The sequence below is a fragment of the Scophthalmus maximus genome, chromosome 5 (genome assembly GCF_022379125.1).
Source record: "Scophthalmus maximus strain ysfricsl-2021 chromosome 5, ASM2237912v1, whole genome shotgun sequence".
In the NCBI taxonomy this organism is placed as follows: domain Eukaryota; kingdom Metazoa; phylum Chordata; class Actinopteri; order Pleuronectiformes; family Scophthalmidae; genus Scophthalmus; species Scophthalmus maximus.
Genome location: NC_061519.1, coordinates 8,062,021 through 8,072,507, shown reverse-complemented (window position 1 = coordinate 8,072,507; position 10,487 = coordinate 8,062,021). Strand labels below are relative to the sequence as shown.

Sequence of the window (10,487 nt, the reverse complement as noted above, 5' to 3'; positions counted from 1 at the left end):
AGCATGCGTCTATGCTGCCCTGTGATTACTCATAATAGATGAATATCAAACAGGTATGCCTTGTATGATCTGGTAAAAACCTCTAATATCTTTAAATGTCTGCTGCAGATATGGCAACATCTAAAATGTAACAATGTACCTGTACAATAAAGCAATGATAGCTTCTATCTACAATATGCTTTATGGATGAAATGAACCTCTCGCTTACACTCAGTGTTTCTCTTCAGGCTCCTGTGTGGGACGTTGTGGTGAGGTTTTCACCAGAGGTCAGCTTTGTGCCTGCGACCTCAGCTGCATGCAACACAATGAGTGCTGCCCAGACTTTGAGGCCACTTGCACCACTGGTGAGACACTGACCACAGGTCAAGTAAGACCGATCGCAGCTTACATTTTTCAGATTCATCCGTGTGAATAAGGGTGACGCAGATGCAGAAAGAAATAACCCAATAATTCCTAAAAGATGAGGAGCAGTTATGTATGGGGTGCTTCTGTGGGGGGATTCACAGGGTGGCAACCTCCGAAGCTGATGTTTCTCTTTTGCCGTTTCTCGAAATTCATCAATGAAAGGATTGTTGAGGAATTTCTCTCCTCTCCTCTCAGAGGGACAGTGAAGATGAGTGTGTGGTTCACTTAAGCGAGGTCAACTTATCTTTGGCATGCCGGGACCGCCAATGGTTAGCCGAAGGCTGTCTCGGGGCGTCGTGGTCGCAGAATTTAGGTTTTAGTTAAAAGACATCGCACGAGACGCACTGCGGTAAATATAGAAGACAGAGATAGAGTGTCGCTATGGAGATAGCCATTCTGTGTGTGAGATGACGACACGTGATTCTGAGAGAGGGAAATACACCACAGACACCAGATGTAGATAGGTTTTTTTAGGACGCAATGCACTGACCACTTGTTGATCTGTGTAACCAACCAGAAATCTCCTCAATATTGACCGCCCTGCGATAAATGCTTCTGCTTAAGACTTCCACAGTCTCCATCTTCCTGAGTCGGCGTCAACTCCATTAATACTTTTTCCATCACAATGAGGAAGGCACAGGTTGTCCAGATCACTCAGACACCTACAGTATCAAAACCGACTGACACATCGAAAACCAAGCCACGCGCAGTTGAGAGTGTTGTGTTGTCTGTTGTCCCTCAGCTCAGTCCTGCCTGGGTCGCTGCGGCGAGCCGTTCAGACGTGGTCAGCAGTGCGAATGTGATCCCGAGTGTGTACGCCACAACACCTGCTGCCGCGACTATCAGCGTCACTGCGGTGAGGGGGGCCCACAGCCGCGACCACAACAGTGTCCAACATCTAAAAAAAAAAATGGAGCGGAGACTGGAGGCATCGCCTCAAGCTCTAAGAGATGTGGCAGTTGATTTCACAGTCTTACCAGCATCTCTCGGAATACACCTGTAATGCTTTTCTTGCCCTCGTCTCTCTCTCTGTCCACAGATGCCAGCGTGTCAGTGTCAGGGTCACATCCAAGAACTTTCCAGCCTCTGGGGGCCAAGGCTTCAGGTTAGATTTCCATCGACAGCAAACTGACCAACCAGCAGCACAGCTTCTCTTTCACTGTAGCTCTGACTGCAATTTATGATCCCCGTCTATTCCATTTCTCTGAACACAGTTACCAAACCAAATTTGACTCTAAATCAGCAACGCAGGTGCCGAGTGGCAAAAGAACCACCGATGGTTTGGACAAGCTGCTGCTGCTTTTTTATGCACTCTTTCGAGCTTGATGCTCGTCAGGAGACCTAAGGACGTTTTGCACTTCTGTGGCCTTTTTTGTGTTCCTTGTAGAAAATCCATATTGCTGTTGGATTACAGGTTTGTTTGTTCATTTTGATCCTCTTCCTCAGGTCATCGAAAATCCGAGGGGAGCAAGAAAGGGTCCAACAGTGAGAGCGAGGAATTGTATAAAGGTAGATGTTGCTTTGAGGCTCAATTTGTTCTCCAGTCATAACATTTTACCTATAAGACACAAACAGGAAATATAACAAAAGCCTGTGAGATACACTTATCTTTTACTACCACCTCCCAGTAGCCTGGGACCCAGAGCCCCAGAATTCTGGGGCTCATTTAAATTTGTTCTGCCAGAACACATATTAAAGTCTGACTACGCCAGGCTAGTATCCAGAAATGTAGGCTGTTTCGAACACGCTAACAGACCCAGAGGGGGCCCCACATATCTAGACCCAGTGCATGCTGATTGTTTTGAGGACCCAATGTAGATGTCCAGTTTTAAAATCTTAATAGAAGAGTCTCACATTTTGGGGAACAATGCGCTCATACCATTCTCTTATACTCATTATAAGCCTCTCAGCCAAAAATTGACTTGTCTACCTTGTTTCCCACATTTTGTCAACCAAACATATATATGCTTCAATATAATTTCCATGAGTTAATAAATAAGTGAATATAGATAAATAAAAATAGGATTTATTTACTTTTCAAGTTTACTGTCCACCTTAAGGTCAATTTATATACAATAGTTACCCAGCATTTATCCACTGACTGTGAATGATCTGCCAACCTAAAAAACAGAACTCTGTGAAAGAGTCACTTTATCCTTATTTTATAAAGATTCATCTCCTTATGCATTGGTGATATGAATGCATTTGTTCCTAACCCTAAATCAAGTGGTCCCTGCTCACATTGTCAAGGTGCATTAGACGTCCTGCACCCACTGACTGACAGCTCCTCTGGGTCGGCCCCAACCAATCAACCACAACATGGTTTGGAGTATTTTTCAAATTTCATTTTCTAGATTTCATTTTTGTTTCCCCCAAAAGATGACATTGTTTTGTTTAATTACCTTAAAAAAAAAAAAAAAAAAAATCTTTGCTAATGAATGGAAGATATTTTCCTTTCCCTTCTTCCTCCCGTAGGTGTGACTGACATTTCCGTCGGCCTGCTGCCAGCGTCCGCCCCGTCCTCTCACGGTGGAACTCCAGACTCCCGAGCACGAATGAATGCTCTGCCCAGCAACAGTGTTCCGTCTCAGGGCGGCAGAGCTCCTGTGAGCCCCTCTGGTCCCAGTGAACCCCTGGTGCTGTTACCTGGGGGAGCGGCTCCATATGTGCCAAGTCAAGGTTCATTAAAGAGAGATTATTTCAATGTGATAGTAACATTTGTTTAATTCGATTGGGTTGAATTTTTCATTGTAATTGTGATGATTACAGTGTGATGCATATTTGTTTGACAATGTAATTCATTTTTTACTTTATTATAGAAACGAGCACATACACAAAAATGCTTTTTTAAATTTGTTTCCAGGACTCACAGGTTCTAGGCCCAGACCCAACACCCTGCTGGACATAGCTCAAGCCTTGGGACTCTCTGAGGTGGACACAGGCTCTGAGAGACCGGGAGCAGGTAGGGAAAGTGGGGGGATCTATTTCCTAGTTTGACCAAGTTCAGTCTGTTGAGTGTTAAATACATATTTCAGCTTCAAAGAATGACATCTTAAAGTGTTTGGCACTGATCTGACCGTCCCTTGGTGTACATGCTGGTGTGTTGGTGTGTGTAGGACTACTTGCTGGTGACGTGTGCAGTGATTCTCCCATCGATGGACTGACTGCTCTCAGCAATGGGACCATCCTGATATTCAAAGGTCAGTATAACTGTGTGCACAGCACTGAAGGTTTTTATTTTGTTCCCTATAGTTCAGTGTATGGTGTAGTTTGTTGTTGCAAGCTGCCCTTGGGTAGACACAAGTAATAATAATAGTAATACGTTGTGTTGTGTTGTGACTGCATATGCTGGAATGAATGTAAATGTGGTGTGTTCTGTGTACGAACTGTATAAAATGTGTGTACAAATGTTCCAGGTGAGCTCTTCTGGTCAGTGGACCCTGTCAGTCACTTACCTGGTCGTCCGCAGAGCATCACAGACAGGTTAGGTGTCTCCTCTCCCATCGACACCGTCTTCACACGCTGCAACTGCCACAGAAACACCTACATCATCAAGGTACAAACAAGGGAAATAAGTGAAATGTGTGGTAACACGACTACCTGACGATCATTTTTTTGCATTTACCTGATCAATTATTTGGTCTATATTCGCTATAAAAATAATGAAAAGTTACTTTTGATCAAAAATGTCCCAGAGCCCAACATGACCTCTTAAAACAGCTAGTGAGTATATATATAGTTATGAGCAACAAGGCTCCAGACTAGCAAAGCTGACATGCAGGGGAAATTATTTAAAAGCTATTTGTTTCAAAATGAATTGCTGGGGAGCTAAAATCTGAAACCATTACAAACATGAATACAGACGTAGACTGAACAAATCTGAAAAATATTAATTTCACGATGATGAGGTGAATGTTTCCTTAAATGTCAAGATGTTTACAGCAGCATTTGCATCACTTAAAAAAAATTATGTTTTGGTGTCTTGGTAAAAAAAAGCAGCATGTACAAGTGGTTTTAATGGAAGTTTTGAACTCGATATGGAAAATGCAGCACCACCATCAAAAGCTTTTCCTCTGCTTGAGGATACATTGTAACCCTCACCCTCCCCACCTCTCCCCAACCCTCCAGGGAGACCACTTCTGGCGTTTCGATAGGAACATGGTTGTAGAGCCCGGCTTCCCCAAGCCTCTGGCGTCCGAGTTCCCAGGACTGACAGGAACCATCAGTGCTGCACTGGCAGTGCCAGCCACCAGGAAAAGACCCGAGACTGTGTACTTCTTTAAGGGCGGTGAGGACTGAATTTGGTTGCCTGGACCTGGAGTTAAACGGGCCTACAATGGTGGTTAGGATGTCGGTCAGCTGAGTCTATGTTAACTTAACCGGAGTATGAAGCATGTGCATGTGCATGGAAGGGGCGTGTTCAGCAGAGAGGGCAGAGACTTGAGGCATAATGGTACTGTCAGATTCAGAAAATGAGTGCACATTGATTCCAAAGGGGACACGAAGAGTTCAAACTAACAAAGCCAGGGAGGCTTGTTGGCAACGATTAGGATACTTGAATTAGTCTATACCTAACCTCTGAGCCTTGACTACAGGGCAGTCACTTACATGTAGGGACCATCAATGAACTCCTGTTTAAATACCTCTTTTGATTGGATTAAATATACAGTAAATGAGATTCCATCTTGTTTCCATGTCATGTGACCCACTGATTCAGAACCGTGGCCTAACCGCAATAGTACCCTCCCAAAATAGGACACACATCTTTTTATTGGATTTTAAGCTGCATATAATTCATAACAGGATCAATATATATATATAAAAAAAAAAAAACTCAATAGCTTCCATGCCATGTCACTGTCTCCAAATCCTACCAGATGCTTTTTTTTTTTGCATCACTCGACAAATTGGACACACCTCATGAAGTTACAATCGACATCGCATAAGACCCGCATAAGCCAGTAACCTTGGTTTGGAGTACAGGTCTCTGGGGATAACATAGTCTTGCTCAGCACGACTCACCTCCCTGTCCATCATCTAGGAGACATGATGCAGAGCTTCACCTACGCACCAGGCAGCACTCCGTCCTGCAGCGGGAAATCCAGGAGCTCGACTCACCAGGCTGGTAAGTAACCACGCCAACCATCTCAGCAGTTACTCATGTACCAATGCCACTGACAACAGTCTTTACATCCTCAAGATGTACAGTATGTTTGATATCCACCCTGTGCAGAGGTAGGCGGAGCAGGTTCCCTCCTCTTCCAGTCTTTGAGCTAAAGTAGCCCATGTCCCATTATCCATCTTCTCTTTTCTGGGTTTCACAGCAACAAAGCATGTCCCCCTAAATGTTTGCGTGAGTGCCGGTTTAATAACCTAGAAAAGTGGCAAAGGTAATGTTTTAACAAAAACGACACGGATAACATTTTGATTCCTCACATTGTGAAGCTCTTCAAGGTGGAGAGATCAAGATCAAATTGGCTCTGAGGGGATTCCCCACCCCGGTCACCTCTGCTCTGTCCATGCCCAGCCCCCAGAGGAGTGACAGATACCACCACTACGTCTTCTCCGGAAGTAAGCACCACCACAACACTAGGCCCAAGTCACCGCATGACATGTGAGGGCTGGCCACAGGAGATTGAACAAGTATTGGCAGGGCTCGCATCTTTGGTTGAGTCTCTCATCCAACCCATTTCCAGCAGCAGCGCAGCTCTGCTCCAGACAGAGGAGCACGTAGAGCCTCACACCAGAGCTAAAAAGGGTGGAAATATTGGATTAACATTCATCAGGCGGACACAGACAGGACTCCAAATGAATGATAATGTCGTTCCGCTGGATGTGATATTTTTCTAAAGATAACAACCTTAAGGTGATAATGTCTCCGTGTTATGTTGACAGATTTGCCTAAAAGTTGGGAAAAATAGAATCAAATTTAATGAAATGAAAAATCAGACAGGAGACACATACACTGCGTGTTCTGTTTATACCCTAACAGAGCTTGAACCTTTTTATATTGTTATAGTGCCAATTTATACCAAATGATTGGCTAATCTAAATAACCTGTTGACCGTTTCTGTAATATTATTGGTTGCAAAAGTCACTATATGATGTCATTTCTTGATTTACTTCATAGTGATGTCACTATGACATCTTTCCTACCATATGAGCATAGATTATTAATGGATGTATATGGTTGTGTCTTAAGTCCAATAAGATGCAGAGATACCTGGAAAAATGCATTTTTTAAATTATGCCTTGTCTTTTTTATGACTTCATTTTGAATTCCTAATAAAATCATTTATCATATGTCATATAAATGGGGAATAATTATCTGATCAACTATAAGCTTCAGATTGTCTTATTTGCAGAGAAGAAGTCTTGAAATTCTTGGGGTTCTGACCATGTGTTGGTTGACCTTGATCTTTGACCAATCAGCTTAAAAAATGAATGACCTGGTGAAACACCCCCCCCCCCGTAATACTCCCGCTAAGTTTCGGAAAATAATCGTTTTGTCATTTTGTCCACACAAAAGCGCGGGCGAAAACTGTACCCTGCTAAGCCGGCGTGCATGGTGATGATCCTGCTTCATTTTTATGTGTCATTGACCAGGAGAAAAGTACAGAGCAGTTTTGTAGTTTAATAGACCCAAATATATTGCATATTGTACTCCATCTAATTCTAATGCCATATTTAAGTGTTTGAGGAAAAGGCAGCTAGAATCATTTTCTCTCCTCTTCTCTGCAGCTGTGTTCTTCAGTGTCCACATTGTCGGCAGCCTGCCTGCGCTGGCCAAACCTGACCCATCTGCCGCCCTCGCACCTCTGCCCATCCTCAGCCCTGCGACCACAGCTACCAACGCTGCCAACATGGCCGCCCACAACGCTAACCCCACCTACCCAGCCTACTCCATCAGAGTTTGGCTGCGCTGCCCATAGAAAGGTCCCGAAGAGGAGATGGCGGCCCTGCTCGGGGTGTTTCCTGCTACAGCGCGACAAATTCTACTATGTAAATATACTTACATAGTTATAGGTAGTAACTATATTTTCTCAAATGCATTGTTAATTCCCATAAGTGATTTTTGTAACAAAAAACCCCATCATAAATTGAAGCGATCTCCCCCTTGCCATAACAGCTCCAACTTGAGGAGGCAGGGCCTCTACAAGGCCTGTTAAGGGCCCTGTAGTATCTGGCACCGACACATCACCAGCACATCCTTAAAGTCCTGCTAGTTGTGAGGAGGAGCAGGAGTAGATCGCGCTTGTTCCTGCACATCAGTCTGTGCCTGTTTCATGGTCCGTCCCTCCGTGCATCACGGTTGGTGGGCACTGAGGGACTCACCAGTGCTGACTAGGTGCCTCACGAGATGCTCCCATCGATTTGTCAAAGTCGCTCAGGACTTAACACCACAGTGACTTAGATGGTCACTGTCCAGTAAATCCCAGACCTTAACATGGACTGGTGTAATGAGATGATGTTATTCGCTTCATCAACAAGTGGTCACACTGTTTTGTCTCATTAGTTTGGAAAGCTAACTCTTACTGGAGCAAAAACAAGTTTTTATTCCCCTTGTTGTATAGTATTTAGAATTCATTCATTATGTCACCATTACAGATTTCTGTATCAAATATTATTTTTTGTGATTTAGCCTACTTAAAATAATTTGAAGTCAATAAAACAGCCCATAATCTTCATAATTTACCTAATGCAGAGTTGACATCTTTAGATTTTCTTGGTCTGATCAACACTCTAAACAGCAAGAAAGTCAATTAACAAGAATATAAAACTGATAAAAGCAGAAAATCCTCAATTTTTTCAAGATGAATGATTTGCACCAGTACTGCTGCTACTCAATTTTCAACTTTATTTTTTAAAACAAGTGTTTAACAGCTCTGATGGAACAAATCGAAAAACTAACATCAAAAAACAAGAGCTGCGTTCATGATTAACAAAAATGACAAAAGAAATGAAAACTCTGTGGATTACACCAACAATATGACCTTACATATCTCACACAAATACATAGTCATGTCTTTCTAATGTGATCATGTATTTTTATTGGACACAATTCTTTTTGTTGTCGCGAATGACTTAAACTCAACAAAAAAATTATCTAGGAATTAGGCAATCTTTTCATTTCTTCATTGGATGAGATGGCTGAGGTCTTTCTGATGACATCATCACTATGCAATGCCCCCTCTGCCCATGGCCCCTCCCCTTCCTCCCCGAGAGAAAGTCCCTGGTAGGAGATAAACATCAGAAACATCAATAAACGAACAAAACAAGCAATTTAATCCCACATCATCTCTACTCATGATAGTATTCTTGTGATGTCTGTAATGCTGCTTTCTGCTTATTGCACTTTAATAAACGACTTCATCATAATCTGAGTGACTTGAGTCTATTCTATAAGTGTACAGATCAGTGATCATCAAGCTTAGTGCTATGTAATCTTAGCTGAGGTGTTTAAAGTCCAGGCCTCCGAGAAAGTTTCAGATTATTACCTCTGCGGGTGAGTAGCATCCTGCTCTCCCTTCCTCCTCTGCTTCCTCTGGCCGACAGGCTGCTGATCAGAGATTGGCTCACCGCGCGCCGCTGAGTCGCACTGCTGGTGTCTAAGAACAAAGCCAGAGAAGAGAGATGAGACTGGGTATGACACGAGCAGGACACACTGGAGAGAAGAACACAGCAAAAGATTTTTAGCTGTTATCAACAAAAAAAGATTCACCGAAAGCTATCATGACAGATTGAATCACAAGGGTGCTGACATTAATTGTGGGATCTACATATGGAACGATTGAATGTTTTAACCTAAAAGCATGATGAAAGTCTCTATTTCCTCTGTTGAACTTGCTGCGGTTTCACCATATTCAGCCACAGATGGACTAAAGATTTGGTGTAGAGAGTGATGTAATTATCCTGAATTCTAAATTCTAACATTATACACTCAAATTGTTTAAAGATATTTTTATTGAATCCTTTTTATAGTGCTAATATTACAAGCTTGTTGCCATAGTTAATGGACTTAACAAGTCTCTCATCCAAACAAGATGGTAAAGTGTCTTTGCTGCCCCAGAAGTCTTTGATGGATTTTGTACCCCTTTGCCTCGACACCATCTAAAAGTGGCTGAAAAACAACAGGCAAAGATGAATTCATCGAGATGTTAAATGCAGAAACCATGGAAGGCAAAATTGACCAGTCATTTTAATTCCTTTGATGGGGAAAAAAACCCAAGAGATCTCCCAAATCTGAGCTGATGTGTCCCATGTTCTCACCAAAGGCAATGCAAATGAAGAAAGAAATTAAAGAACCACACAAAGTAGCAACAACAGAGAGCTGAAGCTGCCAAACTTCCACAGAAGGCGTTGCACATTTGTACCAAAACAAACTCCTTCTTTAGAGTAAAAAGACAGAAGAGGTGAGATCTAAACTCTCACCTCAACTATTATGATGATACATTAATTGAGTCATTTTTCTAGCAAAACAAATATCTGTTGGCTTCAACATTTTACATATAATCATTTGCTCCTTTTTATTTTATATGATAATAAACCGAATAACGGAAATTATTTTCATTTGTCACCCTGGGTTCAATGAAACTGTAATTGTTGTATTCTATAGTTAAACTAATTATTTGAGAAATTATTCAGATTAATTGATAATCTGCCCCCACAGTCAGGTTAGAATGTGAAAAATGTGGCACAGCCCTGCCACTGTCATCACTGAAATTCGGTACACAGGCAAAAAAGGTTGGTTCAGATTCATAATGAAAATCCACAGCCAGGAAACAGAAGAAGTTACCAGGGTCCTGGCTGGTAGAAGGCAGAGATGCATCATCGCTCTGCTGCCCTGATGACTCCACATCTGTCTGGCTCTCCAAAGACGACTCAATACCATGCCTGAAGAAAAAACACACAAATAGGGTTAGACGAGACTCCATCCTTAAATATAATCCTTTTCTGATATCTTGCATTCAGAATTTAGTTTGATGGTACTAAATATTTTACCAGTAATCCACCTGAACATTAGGAAAAGGAACGTGTTAGTCGTATACTTTCACAGCCCATAATCTCCTGATCAGTGAACG

The 10,487-nt window shown here is 42.4% G+C and overlaps 2 protein-coding genes across 4 annotated transcripts in view; one reads left to right on the top strand and one right to left on the bottom strand.

Annotated features, from left to right (window-relative positions):
• The first annotated feature begins 230 nt into the window (after positions 1-230).
• Positions 231-8,173, top strand: prg4a (proteoglycan 4a). Its single transcript, XM_035634590.2, has 12 exons — positions 231-344; positions 1,148-1,261; positions 1,445-1,510; positions 1,852-1,914; positions 2,881-3,084; positions 3,269-3,367; positions 3,522-3,605; positions 3,822-3,961; positions 4,534-4,693; positions 5,447-5,530; positions 5,851-5,976; positions 7,147-8,173. Exons 1-12 carry the CDS (start codon positions 296-298, stop codon positions 7,335-7,337), a joined length of 1,380 nt encoding a protein of 459 aa, XP_035490483.2. The 5' UTR covers positions 231-295; the 3' UTR covers positions 7,338-8,173.
• Positions 8,174-8,249: 76 nt separating this feature from the next.
• tpra (translocated promoter region a, nuclear basket protein) overlaps positions 8,250-10,487 on the bottom strand; it is a 30,656-nt gene continuing 28,418 nt past the window's right edge. For all 3 annotated transcript variants that reach the window (XM_035634582.2, XM_035634584.2, XM_035634589.2), the window contains exons 53-55: positions 10,202-10,299; positions 8,904-9,014; positions 8,250-8,638 (exon numbers count right to left, since the gene is read on the bottom strand). In XM_035634582.2, coding sequence (XP_035490475.2) covers positions 8,583-8,638; positions 8,904-9,014; positions 10,202-10,299 — 265 coding nt within the window. In that variant the 3' untranslated portion in view covers positions 8,250-8,582. The remainder of the gene's footprint in view (positions 8,639-8,903; positions 9,015-10,201; positions 10,300-10,487) is intronic.

Excerpts from the sequence above, each read along its gene's own strand:
- prg4a (XM_035634590.2), top strand. The coding sequence starts at position 296 with ATGCAACACAATGAGTGCTGCCCAGACTTTGAGGCCACTTGCACCACT. Across the intron at positions 345-1,147 it reads TGAGGCCACTTGCACCACTG|CTCAGTCCTGCCTGGGTCGC; the intron begins GTGAGACACTGA and ends GTTGTCCCTCAG. Across the intron at positions 1,262-1,444 it reads CGACTATCAGCGTCACTGCG|ATGCCAGCGTGTCAGTGTCA; the intron begins GTGAGGGGGGCC and ends CTCTGTCCACAG.